The 23,477-nt window shown below is 39.7% G+C and overlaps 2 protein-coding genes across 2 annotated transcripts in view; both read right to left on the bottom strand.

Annotated features, from left to right (window-relative positions):
* The window catches only part of LOC117336510 (liprin-beta-1-like), a 169,060-nt gene extending 151,106 nt beyond the window's left edge, over positions 1 to 17,954 (bottom strand). The window contains exon 1 of the mRNA XM_033897117.1: positions 17,935 to 17,954. The gene's annotated coding sequence lies outside the window, so the exon portion shown is untranslated. The remainder of the gene's footprint in view (positions 1 to 17,934) is intronic.
* Positions 17,955 to 18,195: 241 nt separating this feature from the next.
* The window catches only part of LOC117336269 (arylsulfatase I-like), a 34,782-nt gene continuing 29,500 nt past the window's right edge, over positions 18,196 to 23,477 (bottom strand). The window contains exon 14 of the mRNA XM_033896748.1: positions 18,196 to 21,579. Within this exon, the coding sequence (XP_033752639.1) occupies positions 21,407 to 21,579 (173 nt within the window). The 3' untranslated portion in view covers positions 18,196 to 21,406. The remainder of the gene's footprint in view (positions 21,580 to 23,477) is intronic.

Here is a 23,477-nt window from a genome sequence, read left to right as displayed (position 1 = left end):
ACACTGAATGTGGGTAGTGACCGAGAACTTCAGTGCATAGCAACTAAAACCCTAATATGAAAACGTATTGGTGTTGGGTGTCTTGGAAACTAATCCTCATTAGCATCTTAAAATCAAATCAGTATATAATATATATTTTATGGGATCAATCTTTATCAATGTCTATAATGAATATTAATATTTGTCTGGTTGATGTTTTGTCCTATAAATCATCGTCTCATGTTCTTAGGCATCAGGGTCAACTAGTGTCTTCTGACAGACTGCCTGTTATCAACTCCTCAAATCAGGACAGCCCAAACACACTAGGACTGTCCAACTCATTCTTCTCCTAAGTCCTCAAACACACAAGGACTGTCCAACTCATTCTTCTCTAAAGTCCTCCTCAAATCAGGATAGCCCATACACACTAGGACTGGCCAACTCATTCTTCTTCTTAGTCCTCCTCAAATCAGGATAGCCCAAACACACTAGGACTGCCAAACTCATTCTTCTCCTTAGTCCTTCTCAAATCAGGATAGCCCAAACACACTAGGACTGTCCAACTCATTCTTCTCCTTAGTCCTCCTCAAATCAGGATAGCCCAAACACACTAGGACAGCCCAACTCATTTTTCTCCTTAGTCCTCCTCAAATCAGGATAACCCAAACACACTAGGACTGTCCAACTCGTTCTTCTCCTTAGTCCTCCTCATATCAGGATAGCCCAAACGCACTAGGACTGCCCAACTCATTTTTCTCCTTAGTCCTCCTCAAATCAGGATAGCCCAAACACACTAGGACTGTCCAACTCGTTCTTCTCCTTAGTCCTCCTCAAATCAGGATAGCCCAAACACACTATGACTGTCCAACTCATTCTTCTCCTTAGACCTCCTCAAATCAGGATAGCCCAAACGCACTAGGACTGTCCAACTCATTCTTCTCCTTAGACCTCCTCAAATCAGGATAGCCCAAACGCACTAGGACTGTCCAACTCATTCATCTTCTCAGTCCTCCTCAAATCAGGATAGCCTAAACACACTAGGACTGCCTAACTCATTCTTCTCCTTATTCCTCCTCAAATCAGGATAGCCCAAACAAACTAGGACTGTCCAACTCATTCATCTTCTAAGTCCTCCTCAAATCAGGATAGCCCAAACACACTAGGACTGTCTAACTCATTCTTCTCCTTAGTCCTCCTCAAATCAGGATAGCCCAAACACACTAGGACTGTCCAACTCATTCTTCTCCTAGTCCTCCTCAAATCAGGATAGCCCAAACACACTAGGACTGTCTAACTCATTCTTCTCCTTAGTCCTCCTCAAATCAGGATAGCCTAAACACACTAGGACTGCCCAACTCATTCATCTTCTCAGTCCTCCTCAAATCAGGATAGCCCAAACACACTAGGACTGTCCAACTCATTCATCTTCTAAGTCCTCCTCAAATCAGGATAGCCTAAACACACTAGGACTGTCTAACTCATTCTTCTCCTTAGTCCTCCTCAAATCAGGATAGCCCAAACACACTAGGACTGTCCAACTCATTCTTCTCCTTAATCCTCCTCAAATCAGGATAGCCCAAACACACTAGGACAGCCCAACTCATTCATCTTCTCAGTCCTCCTGAAATCAGGATAGCCCAAACACACTAGGACTGTCTAACTCATTCTTCTCCTTAGTCCTCCTCAAATCAGGACAGCCCAAACACACTAGGACTGTCCAACTCATTCATCTTCTCAGTCCTCCTGAAATCAGGATAGCCCAAACACACTAGGACTGTCTAACTCATTCTTCTCCTTAATCCTCCTCAAATCAGGACAGCCTGAACACACTAGGACTGTCCAACTCATTCATCTTCTAAGTCTTCCTCAAATCAGGATAGCCCAAACACACTAGGACTGTCCAACTCATTCTTCTCCTTAATCCTCCTCAAATCAGGACAGCCTAAACACATTAGGACTGTCCAACTCATTCTTCTCCTTAATCCTCCTCAAATCAGGACAGCCTAAACACACTAGGACTGTCCAACTCATTCTTCTCCTTAATCCTCCTGAAATCAGGATAGCCCAAACACACTAGGACTGTCCAACTCATTCTTCTCCTTAATCCTCCTCAAATCAGGACAGCCCAAACACACTAGGACTGTCCAACTCATTCTTCTCCTTAATCCTCCTGAAATCAGGATAGCCCAAACACACTAGGACTGTCCAACTCATTCTTCTCCTTAATCCTCCTCAAATCAGGACAGCCCAAACACACTAGGACTGTCCAACTCATTCATCTTCTCAGTCCTCCTCAAATCAGGACAGCCCAAACACACTAGGACTGTCCAACTCATTCATCTTCTCAGTCCTCCTCAAATCAGGATAGCCCAAACACACTATGACTGTCCAACTCATTCATCTTCTCAGTCCTCCTCAAATCAGGATAGCCCAAACACACAAGGACTGTCCAACTCATTCATCTTCTCAGTCCTCCTCAAATCAGGATAGCCCAAACACACTAGGACTGTCCAACTCATTCTTCTCCTAGTCCTCCTCAAATCAGGATAGCCCTAACACACTAGGACTGTCCAACTCATTCATCTTCTCAGTCCTCCTCAAATCAGGATAGCCCAAACACACAAGGACTGCCCAACTCATTCTTCTCCTTAGTCCTCCTCAAATCAGGATAGCCCAAACACTATAGGACTGCCCAACTCATTCTTCTTCTAAGTCCTCCTCAAATCAGGATAGCCCAAACACACTAGGACTGTCCAACTCATTCTTCTCCTTAGTCCTCCTCAAATCAGGATAGCCTAAACACACTAGGACTGTCTAACTCATTCTTCTCCTTATTCCTCCTCAAATCAGGATAGCCCAAACAAACTAGGACTGTCCAACTCATTCATCTTCTAAGTCCTCCTCAAATCAGGATAGCCTAAACACACTAGGACTGTCTAACTCATTCTTCTCCTTAGTCCTCCTCAAATCAGGATAGCCCAAACACACTAGGACTGTCCAACTCATTCTTCTCCTTAGTCCTCCTCAAATCAGGATAGCCCAAACACACTAGGACTGTCTAACTCATTCTTCTCATTAATCCTCCTCAAATCAGGATAGCCCAAACACACTAGGACTGTCCAACTCATTCATCTCCTTAATCCTCCTCAAATCAGGATAGGCCAAACACACTAGGACTGTCCAACTCATTCATCTTCTTAGTCCTCCTCAAATCAGGATAGCCCAAACACACTAGGACTGTCCAACTCATTCTTCTCCTTAGTCCTCCTCAAATCAGGATAGCCCAAACACACTAGGACTGTCTAACTCATTCTTCTCCTTAATCCTCCTCAAATCAGGATAGCCCAAACACACTAGGACTGTCCAACTCATTCATCTTCTCAGTCCTCCTCAAATCAGGATAGCCCAAACACACTAGGACTGCCCAACTCATTCTTCTCCTTAGTCCTCCTCAAATCAGGATAGCCTAAACACACTAGGACTGTCCAACTCATTCTTCTCCTTAGTCCTCCTCAAATCAGGATAGCCCAAACACACTAGGACTGCCCAACTCATTCTTCTCCTTAGTCCTCCTCAAATCAGGATAGCCCAAACACACTAGGACTGTCCAACTCATTCTTCTCCTTAGTCCTCCTCAAATCAGGATAGCCCAAACACACTAGGACTGCCCAACTCATTTTTCTCCTTAGTCCTCCTCAAATCAGGATAACCCAAACACACTAGGACTGTCCAACTCATTCTTCTCCTTAGTCCTCCTCAAATCAGGATAGCCTAAACACACTAGGACTGTCCAACTCATTCTTCTCCTTATTCCTCCTCAAATCAGGATAGCCCAAACAAACTAGGACTGTCCAACTCATTCATCTTCTAAGTCCTCCTCAAATCAGGATAGCCCAAACACACTAGGACTGCCTAACTCATTCTCGATCTTTATCCTCCTCAAATCAGGATAGCCCAAACACACTAGGACAGCCAAACTCATTCTTCTCCAAAGTCCTCTTCAAATCAGGATAGCCCAAACACACTAGGACAGCCAAACTCATTCTTCTCCAAAGTCCTCTTCAAATCAGGATAGCCCAAACACACTAGGACAGCCAAACTCATTCTTCTCCAAAGTCCTCTTCAAATCAGGATAGCCCAAACACACTAGGACTGTCCAACTCATTCATCTTCTCAGTCCTCCTCAAATCAGGATAGCCTAAACACACTAGGACTGTCTAACTCATTCTTCTCCTTATTCCTCCTCAAATCAGGATAGTCCAAACACACTAGGACTGTCCAACTCATTCATCTTCTAAGTCCTCCTCAAATCAGGATAGCCTAAACACACAAGGACTGTCTAACTCATTCTCCTCCTTATTCCTCCTCAAATCAGGATAGCCCAAACAAACTAGGACTGTCCAACTCATTCATCTTCTAAGTCCTCCTCAAATCAGGATAGCCTAAACACACTAGGACTGTCTAACTCATTCTTCTCCTTAGTCCTCCTCAAATCATGATAGCCCAAACACACTAGGACTGTCCAACTCATTCTTCTCATTAATCCTCCTCAAATCAGGATAGCCCAAACACACTAGGACTGTCTAACTCATTCTTCTCCTTAGTCCTCCTCAAATCAGGATAGCCCAAACACACTAGGACTGTCCAACTCATTCTTCTCATTAATCCTCCTCAAATCAGGATAGCCCAAACACACTAGGACTGTCCAACTCATTCATCTTCTAAGTCCTCCTCAAATCAGGATAGCCCAAACACACTAGGACTGTCTAACTCATTCTTCTCCTTAGTCCTCCTCAAATCAGGATAACCCAAACACACTAGGACTGTCCAACTCATTCTTCTCCTTAGTCCTCCTCAAATCAGGATAGCCCAAACGCACTAGGACTGCCCAACTCATTCTTCTTCTAAGTCCTCCTCAAATCAGGATAGCCCAAACACACTAGGACTGCCCAACTCATTCTTCTTCTAAGTCTTCCTCAAATCAGGATAGCCCAAACACACTAGGACTGTCCAACTCATTCTTCTCCTTAATCCTCCTCAAATCAGGATAGCCCAAACACACTAGGACTGTCCAACTCATTCTTCTTCTTAGTCCTCCTCAAATCAGGATAGCCCAAACGCACTAGGACTGTCCAACTCATTCTTCTCCTTAATCCTCCTCAAATCAGGATAGCCCAAACACACTAGGACTGTCCAACTCATTCTTCTCCTTAATCCTCCTCAAATCAGGATAGCCCAAACACACTAGGACTGTCCAACTCATTCTTCTTCTTAGTCCTCCTCAAATCAAGATAGCCAAAACGCACTATGACTGTCCAACTCATTCTTCTCCTAGTCCTCAAATCAGGATAGCCCAAACACACTAGGACTGTCCAACTCATTCTTCTCCTTAGTCTTCCTCAAATCAGGATAGCCCAAACACACTAGGACTGCCCAACTCATTTTTCTCCTTAGTCCTCCTCAAATCAGGATAACCCAAACACACTAGGACTGTCCAACTCATTCTTCTCCTTAGTCCTCCTCAAATCAGGATAGCCCAAACGCACTTGGACTGCCCAACTCATTTTTCTCCTTAGTCCTCCTCAAATCAGGATAGCCTAAACACACTAGGACTGTCCAACTCATTCTTCTCCTTAGTCCTCCTGAAATCAGGACAGCCCAAACACACTAGGACTGCCAAACTCATTCTTCTCCTTAGTCCTCCTCAAATCAGGATAGCCCAAACACACTAGGACTGCCAAACTCATTCTTCTCCTTAGTCCTCCTCAAATCAGGATAACCCAAACACACTAGGACTGCCCAACTCATTCTTCTCCTTAGTCCTCCTCAAATCAGGATAGCCCAAACACACTAGGACTGCCCAACTCATTCTTCTCCTTAGTCCTCCTCAAATCAGGATAGCCCAAACACACTAGGACTGTCCAACTCATTCTTCTCCTTAGTCCTCCTGAAATCAGGACAGCCCAAACACACTAGGACTGCCAAACTCATTCTTCTCCTTAGTCCTCCTCAAATCAGGATAGCCCAAACACACTAGGACTGTCCAACTCATTCTTCTCCTAAGTCCTCCTCAAATCAGGATAGCCCAAACACACTAGGACTGTCCAACTCATTCTTCTCCTTAGTCCTTCTCAAATCAGGATAGCCCAAACACACTAGGACTGCCCAACTCATTCTTCTTCTTAGTCCTCCTCAAATCAAGATAGCCAAAACGCACTATGACTGTCCAACTCATTCTTCTCCTAGTCCTCAAATCAGGATAGCCCAAACACACTAGGACTGCCCAACTCATTCTTCTTCTTAGTCCTCCTCAAATCAGGATAGCCAAAACTCACTATGACTGTCCAACTCATTCTTCTCCTAGTCCTCCTCAAATCAGGATAGCCCAAACACACTAGGACTGTCCAACTCATTCATCTTCTCAGTCCTCCTCAAATCAGGATAGTCCAAACACACTAGGACTGTCCAACTCATTCTTCTCCTAGTCCTCCTCAAATCAGGATAGCCCAAACACACTAGGACTGTCCAACTCATTCTTCTCCTAGTCCTCCTCAAATCAGGATAGTCCAAACACACTAGGACTGTCCAACTCATTCTTCTCCTAGTCCTCCTCAAATCAGGATAGCCCAAACACACTAGGACTGTCCAACTCATTCTTCTCCAAAGTCCTCCTCAAATCAGGATAGTCCAAACACACTAGGACTGTCCAACTCATTCTTCTCCTAGTCCTCCTCAAATCAGGATAGCCCAAACACACTAGGACTGTCCAACTCATTCATCTTCTAAGTCCTCCTCAAATCAGGATAGTCCAAACACACTAGGACTGTCCAACTCATTCTTCTCCTAGTCCTCCTCAAATCAGGATAGCCCAAACACACTAGGACTGTCCAACTCATTCTTCTCCAAAGTCCTCCTCAAATCAGGATAGTCCAAACACACTAGGACTGTCTAACTCATTCTTCTCCTAGTCCTCCTCAAATCAGGATAGCCCAAACACACTAGGACTGTCCAACTCATTCTTCTCCTAGTCCTCCTCAAATCAGGATAGCACAAACACACTAGGACTGTCCAACTCATTCTTCTCCTAGTCCTCCTCAAATCAGGATAGCCCAAACACACTAGGACTGTCCAACTCATTCTTCTCCAAAGTCCTCCTCAAATCAGGATAGCCCAAACACACTAGGACTGTCCAACTCATTCTTCTCCTTAGTCCTCCTCAAATCAGGATAGCCCAAACACACTAGGACTGTCCAACTCATTCTTCTCCAAAGTCCTCCTCAAATCAGGATAGCCCAAACACAATGGGACTGCCAAACTCATTCTTCTCCTTAGTCCTCCTCAAATCAGGTTAGCCAAAACGCACTATGACTGTCCAACTCATTCTTTTCCTTAGTCCTCCTGAAATCAGGACAGCCCAAACACACTAGGACTGCCAAACTCATTCTTCTCCTTAGTCCTCCTCAAATCAGGATAGCCCAAACACACTAGGACTGCCAAACTCATTCTTCTCCTTAGTCCTCCTCAAATCAGGATAGCCCAAACACACTAGGACTGCCAAACTCATTCTTCTCCTTAGTCCTCCTCAAATCAGGATAGCCCAAACACACTAGGACTGTCTAACTCATTCTTCTCCTTAGTCCTCCTCAAATCAGGATAGCCCAAACACACTAGGACTGTCCAACTCATTCATCTCCTTAATCCTCCTCAAATCAGGATAGCCCAAACACACTAGGACTGTCCAACTCATTCTTCTCCTAGTCCTCCTCAAATCAGGATAGCCCAAACACACTAGGACTGCCCAACTCATTCTTCTCTTTAGTCCTCAAATCAGGATAGCCCAAACATACTAGGACTGTCCAACTCATTCATCTCCTTAGACCTCCTCAAATCAGGATAGCCCAAACATACTAGGACTGTCCAACTCATTCTTCTCCTAAGACATCAAATTCATTTTTCATTCCTCAGTTAAGGATCTCTTAAGCACAAAGATTGTCAAACTTATTTTGGGTTTTTTTGTTTTGGAATTTTTTTTTATTTTCTTCCATACATATGCATACATGTAGCAATACATAATATTGGTGTATATTTAATTGCAGCAATTACATTTTTTCATATGCTTAATAAAATTCCCTTATCGATACATGAAGTATACCTCAGATGTAACTTATTTTGGGTTGCTCAAGCATAGTAATGACTAACCTTCTTCCTAATACACCAGCCCCAGTTTTAATTGTACTGTTCACAATGTTTTCATTTTCAGTCATTTCTTGTAAACACCAGGTAGACTATGAATTAAAGTTATGTAGCTATAAGTTATATCAAAACAGAACTTTAACAAGAATGCAAAATAGTTCTTGGTAAAGCCTAAACGTGTAAGCTTTAAGATTTTCATCCTCTTTTTGTGTATGAAATGATTTACATGAATGGCATACATTGGGATTATTGAAAATGATACATATTCCGGATACTAGTCATACCTCAATAAAATCCCGCATTTCTGAAAGCAAATTGAATTCTACAAACAAGTACTATTTTGACAATTTGAGCTTACCTGGTTTCAGACAAACTTCAGAAGGCTATAGGTCCAGTACAGAGATAAACACGTAAATCTCCCACTCAGTAATGAAGTAATTATCCCAAGTGTCTAGAGTTTCCTATTTTGGGTTTGGAATTAGGACATAAAGTACATGTAAGAGGGTGGAAAGTTAAATGTGTTGCTGTCTGTATACAGTGGTCACATCATCATGTCACTGCCTCAGACTAGCTTCTCTCCGATAGAGATAGATCACCAGGCAGGATACCTGTGGGCCACATTACAGGTCAACAATAGGGGACGAGACATCTACCATCATTAATTCTTAGGTCATCCCTACAGCACTAAAATGGTTGTTAGGGAGTATATGACCTGTCAATCAAATCCACCATTTATACAGGTGAGAGGAGGACATTACTACACATACCTGTAATCAATGATTATTAACTCTGATTTCCTCCCAACACACCTGTATCATAGTACCTATTGTACAATACTTACACCTTAAGCAGTTCTCATCTCCACTACTTTTGTTTTTAGGATCAGAGGAAAAGTCCTAATCTGTTATTGGCTGAAGATAAATAACTAATAATTGACAATGTGGCAGGTTTATTGATATCACATATGATAACTCTCTCGACTCAACCTCTTAATGGAATGTTTGGACGATTTCATTTGGCATTTGTATTGTCAGTATTGAACATTCATTATCTTAATAACGCCACTGTGGATTTTTATTTCAAATCTCAGCATTCCTTGAAATATAATACAAATTAACAATAGTCAATTATGGATGATCACAACTTATTACCTGCCAAATGATCAATTAATAGGTACCTGTGTTATGCATCAGATCTAAAAGTACATGCCTGGAGTTCATTTAAGAGTTTCAGAACAAAATTTTAAAATGCTAACATTAAAAATGAATGTTTGTTCCTAACAGACGTTTATATTATAAACATGAAATATAACTAAAAATTCATTATGCTTAATGTCAATTATTCATGATATTGAAAACAGCCGTGATGGTCTACCTACACCCATGATGTAATGTAACAGTAGACAAACACACCTTGAACCGGCAGCTTTTGAAATCAATACATACAGGGATCAATTTCATATTCTATATGTCATGCTATCTCCAATACTAAACACAAAGCCTTCAATATTATCAGTATAAAAATGTAGCCAACATTCCAGTTCCAATCAACAGAAAATATCACGTCTATGACATTTCAGATGACACTAAACTGCAACAGCTCCCTTACCCTTTGTCTTCATCAATCTGAAGTAATGAAGATTTCTACAAGTGTATCTACTTTTTTTCTGGAAAGATTTGTACAAGTGTATCTACTTTTTTTCTGGAAAGATTTGTACAAGTGTATCTACCTTATTATCTGTAAAAGATTTGTACAAATGTATCTACCTTTTTCATCTGAAAAATATTTGTACAAGTCTATCTAGATTCTACCTTATTATCTGTAAATGATTTGTACAAGTGTATGTACCTTATTATCTGTAAATGATTTGTACAAGTGTATGTACCTTATTATCTGTAAAAGATTTGTACAAGTGTATGTACCTTTTTTATCTGTAAAAGATTTGTACAAGTGTATGTACCTTTTTTATCTGTAAAAGATTTGCACATGCAAATGTATCTACCTTTTTCATCTGAAAAAATATTTGTACAAGTCTATCTACCTTATTATCTGTAAAAGATTTGTACAAGTGTATGTACCTTTTTTATCTGTAAAAGATTTGCACAAGTATATCTACTTTTTTGATCTTAGAAAGATTTTTACAATAGTATCTACCTTAAGTTTTTTATCAGGAAAAGGAATTGCTACATCATCTGTATATAGTGCTGTATTTCTATAAATGATTTTTTAATTTGGAATCTGATGTTCAATAAGACAAACCTATTTTTCTGTCGGGGATTCCAAATTTGCCCAATTGTAACATTTTTATCTGAAAGACATATTATTTGCTATGTGTTAAGACAAATTAGTTCATATATTGTTTTTAAACAGAAATTTATACCTATTGTTCTGTAAGGGATGCTGCAAAGTGTTGTTCTACAAGAACAAGTTATTGTAGAGTGATCCTGACACCTATTGTATGTTTTACATTGGTTCTAAGTAAGTTTTCTCTCCTTCCCATTCTTCTTTTAATTATCTTTTGTATTGTCGGTCACGTCAGCAGTGAATGACTCATATGGTTATATGTGCATGTGTTTAAAATTATATATCTATATCCCTTCTAAGTCAAAGTCAGGGTCACTCAACCTATTCAGTCTAATATCAATGTGTAAGAAAGAATTGTTTATGATTCATTTTTGTCAGATCTTTCTGAGAAATATTGATAACTGCCAAATGTCAGCATACAAGATGGCCACCTGCCTTAATGTTGTTTTCCTGTGCAATCTCAAAATCAAATATATATGCACAATAAGGGACCAAGAAGAATGTCAAAATAAGCTGTCAGACTTGAAGGAGGTGGCCCCAGCCTTGATTGCTCGATGGAACAGCATCTCTCTTTGAGTTATCCACGGGTTTACAAGCTACACTGTGACAATGTTTACTTTTCAAACAATTGTCATATCCTTTACTACATGTATTGGTGTTACATTTGAAATTTACCCCAACATTTTTAAATGTCAAACATAACCAACTGAACATGAAGTTTTTAAATCAACTATGACAGCAGTGTAACATTGAGTTGTAGGTGTAACATTGAGTTGTAGGTGTAAACATTCAGATGTACCTGTGTCAGTGTAACATTGAGTTGTAAGTGTAAACATTCAGATGTACCTGTGTCAGTGTTACATTGAGTTGTAAGTGTAAACATTCAGATGTACCTGTGTCAGTGTTACATTGAGTTGTAGTTGTAAACATTCAGATGTACCTGTGTCAGTGTTACATTGAGTTGTAGGTGTAAACATTCAGATTTACCTGTGTGTCAATGTTACATGGAGTTGTAGGTGTAAACATTCAGATGTATCTGTGTCAGTGTTACATTGAGTTGTAGGTGTAAACATTCAGATGTATCTGTGTCAGTGTAACATTGAGTTGTAGGTGTAAACATTCAGATGTACCTGTGTCATTGTTACATTGAGTTGTAAGTGTAAACATTCAGATGTACCTGTGTCAGTGTTAAATTGAGTTGTAGGTGTAAACATTCAGATGTACCCGTGTCAGTGTTACATTGAGGTGTAGGTGTAAACATTCAGATGTACCTGTGTCAGTGTTACATTGAGTTGTAGGTGTAAACATTCAGATGTACCTGTGTCAGTGTTACATTGAGTTGTAGGTGTAAACATTCAGATGTACCTGTGTCAGTGTTACATTGAGTTGTAGGTGTAAACATTCAGATGTACCTGTGTCAGTGTTACATTGAGTTGTAGGTGTAAACATTCAGATGTACCTGTGTCAGTGTTACATAGAGTTGTAAGTGTAAACATTCAGATGTACCTGTGTCAGTGTTACATAGAGTTGTAGGTGTAAACATTCAGATGTACCTGTGTCAGTGTTAAATTGAGGTGTAAGTGTAAACATTCAGATGTACCTGTGTCAGTGTTACATTGAGTTGTAAGTGTAAACATTCAGATGTACCTGTGTCAGTGTTACATTGAGTTGTAGGTGTAAACATTCAGATGTACCTGTGTGTCAGTGTTACATGGAGTTGTAGGTGTAAACATTCAGATGTATCTGTGTCAGTGTTACATTGAGTTGTAGGTGTAAACATTCAGATGTATCTGTGTCAGTGTAACATTGAGTTGTAGGTGTAAACATTCAGATGTACCTGTGTCAGTGTTACATTGAGTTGTAGGTGTAAACATTCAGATGTTCCTGTGTCAGTGTTATATTGAGTTGTAAGTGTAAACATTCAGATGTACCTGTGTCAGTGTTACATTGAGTTGTAAGTGTTACACTGAGTTGTAAGTGTAATCATTCAGATGTACCTGTGTCAGTGTTAAATTGAGTTGTAGGTGTAAACATTCAGATGTACCTGTGTCAGTGTTACATATGAGTTGTAAGTGTAAACATTCAGATGTACCTGTGTCAGTGTTACATTGAGTTGTAGGTGTAAACATTCAGATGTACCTGTGTCAGTGTTAAATTGAGTTGTAGGTGTAAACATTCAGATTTACCTGTGTCAGTGTTAAATTGAGTTGTAGGTGTAAACATTCAGATGTACCTGTGTCAGTGTTACATTGAGTTGTAGGTGTAATCATTCAGATGTACCTGTGTCAGTGTTACATTGAGTTGTAGGTGTAAACATTCAGATGTACCTGTGTCAGTGTTACACTGAGTTGTAGGTGTAAACATTCAGATGTACCTGTGTCAGTGTTACATTGAGTTGTAGGTGTAAACATTCAGATGTACCTGTGTCAGTGTTACATTGAGTTGTAAGTGTAAACATTCAGATGTACCTGTGTCAGTGTTACATTGAGTTGTAGGTGTAAACATTCAGATGTTCCTGTGTCAGTGTTACATTGAGTTGTAAGTGTTACATTGAGTTGTAGGTGTAACATTCAGATGTACCTGTGTCAGTGTTACATTGAGTTGTAGGTGTAAACATTCAGATGTACCTGTGTCAGTGTTACATTGAGTTGTAAGTGTTACACTGAGTTGTAGGTGTAAACATTCAGCTGTTCCTGTGTCAGTGTTACATTGAGTTGTAAGTGTAAACATTCAGATGTACCTGTGTCAGTGTTAAATTGAGTTGTAGGTGTAAACATTCAGATTTACCTGTGTGTCAGTGTTATATGGAGTTGTAAGTGTAAACATTCAGATGTACCTGTGTCAGTGTTACATTGAGTTGTAGGTGTAAACATTCAGATGTACCTGTGTCAGTGTTACATTGAGTTGTAAGTGTAAACATTCAGATGTACCTGTGTCAGTGTTACATTGAGTTGTAGGTGTAAACATTCAGATTTACCTGTGTCAGTGTTACATTGAGTTGTAAGTGTAAACATTCAGATGTACCTGTGTCAGTGTTACATTGAGTTGTAGGTGTAAACATTCAGATGTACCTGTGTCAGTGTTACATTGAGTTGTAAGTGTAAACATTCAGATGTACCTGTGTCAGTGTTACATTGAGTTGTAAGTGTTACACTGAGTTGTAGGTGTAAACATTCAGATGTATCTGTGTCAGTGTTACATTGAGTTGTAAGTGTAAACATTCAGATGTACCTGTGTCAGTGTTAAATTGAGTTGTAGGTGTAAACATTCAGATTTACCTGTGTGTCAGTGTTATATGGAGTTGTAAGTGTAAACATTCAGATGTACCTGTGTCAGTGTTACATTGAGTTGTAGGTGTAAACATTCAGATGTACCTGTGTCAGTGTTACATTGAGTTGTAGGTGTAAACATTCAGATGTACCTGTGTTAGTGTTACATGGAGTTGTAGGTGTAAACATTCAGATGTACCTGTGTTAGTGTTACATGGAGTTGTAGGTGTAAACATTCAGATGTACCTGTGTGTCAGTGTTACATTGAGTTGTAGTTGTAAACATTCAGATGTACCCGTGTGTCAATGTTACATGGAGTTGGAGGTGTAAACATTCAGATTTACCTGTGTCAGTGTTACATTTTGTTGTAGGTGTAAACATTCAGATGTACCTGTGTCAGTGTTACATTGAGTTGTAAGTGTAAACATTCAGATGTACCTGTGGCAGTGTTACATTGAGTTGTAAGTGTAAACATTCAGATTTACCTGTGTCAGTGTTACATTGAGTTGTAAGTGTAAACATTCCGATTTACATGTGTGTCAGTGTTAATGTCAGTGTTAAATTGAGTTGTAGGTGTAAACATTCAGATGTACCTGTGTCAGTGTTACATTGAGTTGTAGGTGTAAACATTCAGGTGTACCTGTGTTAGTGTTACATTGAGTTGTAAGTGTAAACATTCAGATGTACCTGTGTCAGTGTTAAATTGAGTTGTAGGTGTAAACATTTAGATTTACCTGTGTGTCAGTGTTACATTGAGTTGTAGGTGTAAATATTCAGATGTACCTGTGTCAGTGTTACATTGAGTTGTAGGTGTAAACATTCAGATTTACCTGTGTGTCAGTGTTACATTGAGTTGTAAGTGTTACACTGAGTTGTAGGTGTAAACATTCAGATGTATCTGTGTCAGTGTTACATTGAGTTGTAAGTGTAAACATTCAGATGTACCTGTGTCAGTGTTAAATTGAGTTGTAGGTGTAAACATTCAGATTTACCTGTGTGTCAGTGTTATATGGAGTTGTAAGTGTAAACATTCAGATGTACCTGTGTCAGTGTTACATTGAGTTGTAGGTGTAAACATTCAGATGTACCTGTGTCAGTGTTACATTGAGTTGTAAGTGTAAACATTCAGATGTACCTGTGTTAGTGTTACATGGAGTTGTAGGTGTAAACATTCAGATGTACCTGTGTTAGTGTTACATGGAGTTGTAGGTGTAAACATTCAGATGTACCTGTGTGTCAGTGTTACATTGAGTTGTAGTTGTAAACATTCAGATGTACCCGTGTGTCAATGTTACATGGAGTTGGAGGTGTAAACATTCAGATTTACCTGTGTCAGTGTTCCATTTTGTTGTAGGTGTAAACATTCAGATGTACCTGTGTCAGTGTAACATTGAGTTGTAGGTGTAAACATTCAGATGTTCCTGTGTCAGTGTTACACTGAGTTGTAGGTGTAAACATTCAGATGTACCTGTGTCAGTATTACACTGAGTTGTAAGTGTAATCATTCAGATGTACCTGTGTCAGTGTTACATTTTGTTGTAGGTGTAAACATTCAGATTTACCTGTGTCAATGTTACATTGAGTTGTAGGAGTACACATTCAGATGTACCTGTGTCAGTGTAACATTGAGTTGTAGGTGTAAACATTCAGATTTGCCTGTGTCAGTGTTACATTGAGTTGTAAGTGTTACATTGAGTTGTAGGTGTAAACATTAGGATGTACCTGTGTCATTGTTACATTGAGTTGTAGGTGTAAACATTCAGATGTACCTGTGTCAGTGTTACATTGAGTTGTAAGTGTAAACATTCAGATTTACCTGTGTCAGTGTTACATTGAGTTGTAAGTGTAAACATTCAGATGAACCTGTGGCAGTGTTACATTGAGTTGTAAGTGTAAACATTCAGATTTACCTGTGTCAGTGTTACATTGAGTTGTAAGTGTAAACATTCCGATTTACATGTGTGTCAGTGTTAATGTCAGTGTTAAATTGAGTTGTAGGTGTAAACATTCAGATGTACCTGTGTCAGTGTTACATTGAGTTGTAGGTGTAAACATTCAGGTGTACCTGTGTCAGTGTTACATTGAGTTGTAAGTGTAAACATTCAGATGTACCTGTGTCAGTGTTAAATTGAGTTGTAGGTGTAAACATTTAGATTTACCTGTGTGTCAGTGTTACATTGAGTTGTAGGTGTAAATATTCAGATGTACCTGTGTCAGTGTTACATTGAGTTGTAGGTGTAAACATTCAGATTTACCTGTGTGTCAGTGTTACATTGAGTTGTAAGTGTTACACTGAGTTGTAGGTGTAAACATTCAGATGTATCTGTGTCAGTGTTACATTGAGTTGTAAGTGTAAACATTCAGATGTACCTGTGTCAGTGTTAAATTGAGTTGTAGGTGTAAACATTCAGATTTACCTGTGTGTCAGTGTTATATGGAGTTGTAAGTGTAAACATTCAGATGTACCTGTGTCAGTGTTACATTGAGTTGTAGGTGTAAACATTCAGATGTACCTGTGTCAGTGTTACATTGAGTTGTAAGTGTAAACATTCAGATGTACCTGTGTCATTGTTACTTTGAGTTGTAGGTGTAAACATTCAGATGTACCTGTGTCAGTGTTACACTGAGTTGTAAGTGTAAACATTCAGATGTACCTGTGTCAGTGTTACATTGAGTTGTAAGTGTAAACATTCAGATGTATCTGTGTCAGTGTTACATTGAGTTGTAGATGTAAACATTCAGATGTACCTGTGTCAGTGTTACATTGAGTTGTAGGTGTAAACATTCAGATGTACCTGTGTGTCAATGTTACATGGAGTTGTAGGTGTAAACATTCAGATGTATCTGTGTCAGTGTTACATTGAGTTGTAGGTGTAAACATTCAGATGTTCCTATGTCAGTCTTACATAGAGTTGTAAGTGTAAACATTCAGATGTACCTGTGTCAGTGTTACATTGAGTTGTAAGTGTAAACATTCAGATGTACCTGTGTCAGTGTTACATTGAGTTGTAAGTGTAAACATTCAGATGTACCTGTGTAAGTGTTACATTGAGTTGTAGGTTTAAACATTCAGATTTACCTGTGTCATTGTTAAATTGAGTTGTAGGTGTAAACATTCAGATGTACCTGTGTGTCAGTGTTAAATTGAGTTGTAAGTGTAAACATTCAGATTTACCTGTGTGTCAGTGTTAAATTGAGTTGTAGGTGTAAACATTCAGATGTACCTGTGTCAGTGTTAAATTGAGTTGTAAGTGTAAACATTCAGATTTACCTGTGTGTCAGTGTTAAATTGAGTTGTAGGTGTAAACATTCAAACATACCTGTGTCAGTGTTAAATTTAGTTGTAGGTGTAAACATTCAGATGTACCTGTGTCAGTGTTAAATTGAGTTGTAAGTGTAAACATTCAAATGTACCTGTGTGTCAGTGTTAAATTGAGTTGTAGGTGTAAACATTCAAATGTACCTGTGTGTCAGTGTTAAATTGAGTTGTAGGTGTAAACATTCAGATTTACCTGTGTGTCAGTGTTACATTGAGTTGAAAGTGTAAACATTCAGATGTACCTGTGGGTCAGTGTTACATTGAGTTGTAGGTGTAAACATTCAAATGTAACTGTGTGTCAGTGTTAAATTGAGTTGTAGTTGTAAACATTCTGTAAACATTCAGATGTACCTGTGTGTCAATGTTACATGGAGTTGGAGGTGTAAACATTTAGATGTATCTGTGTCAGTGTAAGACTGAGTTGTAGGTGTAAACATTCAGATTAACCTGTGTCATTGTTACATTGAGTTGTAGGTGTAAACATTCAGATTGACCTGTGTCATTGTTACATTGAGTTGTAGGTGTAAACATTCATATTTACCTGTGTCATTGTTACATTGAGTTGTAGGTGTAAACATTCAGATGTACATGTGTTACATTGAGTTAGACCTATTTATCATTGAAAACTTTTAATTATTACACTGAGCTAATTGATATATTGGATTTCAGTTTACCGAGTATTGGTAAGTGTATGTGTATACACGGTGATACCACAGGTACACTATAGGTAAACAGGTGTGTTCTACATTGTATTGTACCTCAGACCATTTTTTTCCAGTCTTTAATCAATATCATATGATTATCATATCATGAATGGTTAAAGTTTCAAGCACGTGAGTTGTTGTGAGTTGTCACGAGTTAAATATTTACCTGTATGGTCTGTTCCAGCTAGGCCTATGTTGCCGCCATCCTTCAAAACTACATGTCAAGGGAGGCTACTCTCGTTAAATTTTGTAATTGAAGACTCCATGACTTAATATCCCGGCATCGATTAAAATCGTTTTAACTTTTGGCTTGTAGTTTTGATTGGATAAAGGATTAAATTTGAATTGATTTAGAAGTCGGAAACTATAGAAGATTATTCATTCTAAAATGCTTATCCTTGTACATGATGGAAAACAAAAGTGCATGTCTCTTTAACAAGTTTATTACATAACTCACATTGGTGACAACATAGTATGATGCTATAATGCTATTTTATATGACATCGTTCACACTGCTAATCAGAACACACTATATCATCTATTATTCCACTAACAAAGTACGTAATATCTAATTTGTTACGTACTTCAAACTTCTCACAGTGTACACTCTATTTAATCTATTATATAATTCACACTACTATCCACAGTTCATACCGCAAATGAAATACCAGTCTCTGGAAATACATACAATTTATTTATCATATAGATATAAATCTACTTCATAATTCACAAAAAAAGAAAAGAAAAAAAAAACATAAAAAAAAAAAAAAAAAAAACTTACCTTAGCATGCAAGTCTTAAGTACATGAAATATGTATTTTGATTGTCAGTCAATTAAGGTCCCTCACGCCCTCACGTAATTATTTTCCAGACAATTTCAAGATCCTGTTGACGTGTCAATAATAATGTCAGACAGTTTAATATACACACACAGTTAACTTCTGTATACAAACTGTGTACTTCGTGGTCCCTCTATTAACCCGTTAGTCCTGAGTTTTAGTGCAATGTTATAGTGCTGAACAAGGGAACAAGATTCCTTAATAAATCAAAATTAATTGTTGGTAATTAGAAACCACTATGGCGATATCGAAATCCCATCGGTGAAAACGGATCACGATTTATAAGTAGTAATTTAGCACTAACGTCACAATCTATATTTATATTTCTAGTTTAATTTAGATCACACATTCGGTAATCGTCGTCAGTAGTTCGTGTGCGTGAAAGCTATCGGAATGCATCAATATATATCAAGGCAATACGCAATCAAACGATATCTAGTATATCAAATAAACATTTCATCGGCAGCAAAGTGCAAGACAGTCATTTTTGTACGACTCCATATTAAAAGCAGAATATATGTATTAATACTGCAGTCGCACGATCATCTGAAAGCTTCAGTTTAACCTAGAACAAGTATCACTAAACAGATTTCCAAAAATCAGTGTCACTATAGTTTCCCGAGAAACAAATGTTGCTACACTGCTTCCCTGAGAACCAAAGTCGCTAAACAGTTTCCCGGGGAATAAGAGTGTTTAAACAGGTTTCCGGAAACCAGTGTCGCTAGAAAGTTTCCCAGAAAACCAGTGTCGCTATAGTTCCCCGGAAAACCATTGCAAGTAAACAGTTTCCCGGAAAGCGATGTCGCTAGTTTCCCGGAGAAAAACTGTCGCTACTGTTTTCCGAGAAACAAATGTCGCAACATTGTTTTCCTGATAATCAGTGCCACTGAACAGTTCCCCGAGGAACCAATGTCGCTACACTGTTTCCCTGAGAATCAGTATCGCTAAACAGTTTGCCGTGAAACCAGTGTCACTAAACAGTTTACTGGGGAACATGAGTGTTTAAACAGTTTCTCAGAAACCAGTGTCGTTATAGTTCCCCGGAAAAGTAGTACCATTAAACAGTTTCCCGGAAAGCCATGTCGCTAGTTTCCCGGGGAACCATTGACTCTGTAGTTTCCCAAGGAACCAGTGTCGCTATACAGATTTCCCGGAGAACCAGTGTCGCTATACAGATTTCCCGGAGAACCAGTGTCGCTACAGTTTCCGGGTAACCAGTGCTGCTACTGTAGCTTCTTATACAGTTTTCTGTTGAACCAAGATACAAGATACAAAGTCTATTTTTCTAAGAAAATCTCACTTGTTGCAAGAAAATATTCTGTCATCAGCTATAGTATATATAAACTGTTACTGGCTATAACATAACCAAAACAATCGTCACGCGACGAAAGAAAGATATTACAGGTTACGACGGGGAGTGCTCAATAGTTAAAGGTAAAATAATACAATGTATGCCATCGTTAATTACGAAAAAATCAAATGTCGCTATTGAAAAAAACAACACGGCTACAACAAAACAAGTTCTCACCGGTGTCCAGAAAATTGTCACTATTTACAATATAATAAAATCGTCACCGGTAACGGGGGATATGCATGGTCGTCCCCCACAGTCTTCTCTACGTTTTCACTTGTTTGACCTGTGGGAGCACGGGCTTGAATAAACTTCGCTTTGGCATAACTATTAATGTTTGTATCGACCAATCAAAATGCTTCTTAATGAGCCTTCTTCGGCTGAAAATAGAAAGAGTATACGAAGATGGCTGCGCCAATGTTTCGGCATTGCTTGTCATCTGACATCTTGTTTAACGAACCAACGAACATATAAAACGACATTCTGATCGGTCTGACTTTCCGTAGCCATTATATACGGAACCAATCATATTGCTGGATTTTTCGTGTCATTGCCAACACAAGGTCGATCAGAGCAATGCGGAAAACAAATCACTCGGGTACCGACGATGGGGAAAGTAAGCTGTCTTACAAAGGAAGCCCTTAACACGTCCGTGTCACTAGATAAAAAAAACTTACGAATGTTTTTTGTCAATTTTGTAGGCCAACAATATGAAACTAAAACTACATTCCATTTTTGGGTTGCGAAACAAAAGGCTGTAATACCGATACTAGTCTCGTAACTCTTTAGTTGTTATTCTTTGATAAACTCGGCGACTTGAAACAAGAATACTTATAATTATGTTAATGCCATTTCATACTATGCTTACATTTTCTGTTTTCTGAAATAAATGCCAATACGTCGCAATTATATGTACTGTTTCATGAAAATGATAACACGTATATAAACTAATATTGATATGTAACAAAAACAATATCACACGTCTTAAAAGGAAACAATATATAGCACTTAATTATCACGCGGACGAACACATCCATGACATAAAGCATGCGCACTCGTGAATTCAGCGAATACTCCGATTTCGGCGCCTGAATTACCAGAGGGACCACTCTCTTCTGTTCCTATTATTCTAGCATCCGGGTAATACGTGAACAACTGATATTAATCAACGATTGAAAAAAATATATATACTGAGATTCTTTTTACACACATTCCAATACATTTAGCTGTCATGCTTTGTATTCTGTCAATGATTGTAGAACCAAGTGAGCCGATCCTGAACACAAGAATGGCGTCCGACACTGATTCACCGGATTAGAGATTTGTTTCATCACAGGCGAGCTGACAATGTATTTCAACACCTGCCAGCTGACCATGTCCTTTCAGCACCATCTAGCTATATAGCTGACTGACCACGTCCCCTCAGCACCTGTCAACTGACCACATCCCTCAGCACCATCCAACTGACCACGTCCCGCTGTACATTTCGGGGTTAGACCGAGCATATTTCCGTCTGCTTTGGGGCTCAACCTCCTGCGTAACATAATTGTCAAGTCGGCGCTTCATTTTCACGAATAAGCTAATCTTTTCTGTAACAATGTTGATTCTCTCAGTTGGATCATCTGTAAACAAAATGGTAAATAGGGTTCATAGGTTATTTTATTTTACGTCCTATTAACAGCAAGGGTCATTTACGGACGTGCCTTTTTTGGAGTAAAGCCGGAGTTACCAGAAAACAAGAAATATCTTTAAAAAAGATAAACGGCATAGTTTTAATGCTTGTGGTCATAATGTAAAACTGATGATGAAATAAATTAACGAACTAATGCGTTTCAGCACTGACAATAAAAATTATATCAGTTTGAATCATTTTTGGCGATAACAAGACTGCATTTGAATCAGGAATATAATTTTATCGATGTTTCATTTGAAAAGATACATCCACTTATTCAGCTTGCATTCAATCTTACATTGTTTCGCTTTAAACTGCATATCTGCATTTTGCATTTACCGCTACATTGGCCAATTACAAAGTTCATATTGACCAGTAACGCCACCTGTCGCGTCATATCCGGGGCCAAAAGAATATTATACGGCTATGCCGAAAAACCCACTGGCCTGTACCCACTTGGTACCAGGCAACTGCCTCACGTGGGTTTCGTACTCGCGACCAAAAGGTGCAGGCCTAGTAGTGATAGAGTGTTGGGACACCTTAACTCGGCCACCGCGGCCCCTTGGTAAATTCGCTTAGATGGGATTTACAAAAGCGGCCAAAGATAGTTTTATAACATGCCTACTCACAATTAGTTTCTAACCCTCCCTGATACGACTAGTCCCCGCCGTTACCTAGTATATACTAAGGCGAGTTTCTAACCCTCCCTGATACGGCTAGTCCCCGCCACTACCCGGTACAACAAGGCGAGTTTCTAACCCTCCCTGATACGGCTAGTCCCCGTCACTACCCGGTACAACAAGGCGAGTTTCTAACCCTCCCTGATACGGCTAGTCCCCGTCACTACCCGGTACACCAAGGCGAGTTTCTAACCCTCCCTGATACGGCTAGTCCCCGTCACTACCCGGTACACCAAGGCGAGTTTCTAACCCTCCCTGATACGGCTAGTCCCCGTCACTACCCGGTACAACAAGGCGAGTTTCTAACCCTCCCTGATACGGCTAGTCCCCGTCACTACCCGGTACACCAAGGCGAGTTTCTAACCCTCCCTGATACGGCTAGTCCCCGTCACTACCTGGTACACCAAGGCGAGTTTCTAACCCTCCCTGATACGGCTAGTCCCCGCCCCTACCTGGTACACCAAGGCGAGTTTCTAACCCTCCCTGATACGGCTAGTCCCCGTCACTACCCGGTACACCAAGGCGAGTTTCTAACCCTCCCTGATACGGCTAGTCCCCGTCACTACCCGGTACACCAAGGCGAGTTTCTAACCCTCCCTGATACGGCTAGTCCCCGTCACTACCCGGTACACCAAGGCGAGTTTCTAACCCTCCCTGATACGGCTAGTCCCCGCCCCTACCTGGTACACCAAGGCGAGTTTCTAACCCTCCCTGATACGGCTAGTCCCCGTCACTACCCGGTACACCAAGGCGAGTTTCTAACCCTCCCTGATACGGCTAGTCCCCGTCACTACCCGGTACACCAAGGCGAGTTTCTAACCCTCCCTGATACGGCTAGTCCCCGTCACTACCCGGTACACCAAGGCGAGTTTCTAACCCTCCCTGATACGGCTAGTCCCCGCCCCTACCTGGTACACCAAGGCGAGTTTCTAACCCTCCCTGATTTGGCTAGTGGTTAGCCTAATGACCCTTCGAACATCTGGGCCCTGATGTTCCGAAATATACATGTAAGTAGCAGGATTTCAGAAAATGGGAATGAATAATGTAATACCAAATAATTCATATTAACAGTCCCAGTTTATAACATACAAATGTATAACCAGTATAATTATGTAATACCAAATAATTCATATTAACAGTCCCAGTTTATAACATACATTGTATAACC

Source organism: Pecten maximus, chromosome 10 (genome assembly GCF_902652985.1).
Source record: "Pecten maximus chromosome 10, xPecMax1.1, whole genome shotgun sequence".
NCBI classification, from domain to species: Eukaryota; Metazoa; Mollusca; class Bivalvia; order Pectinida; family Pectinidae; genus Pecten; species Pecten maximus.
This window is presented reverse-complemented; position numbering and strand designations above follow the sequence as displayed.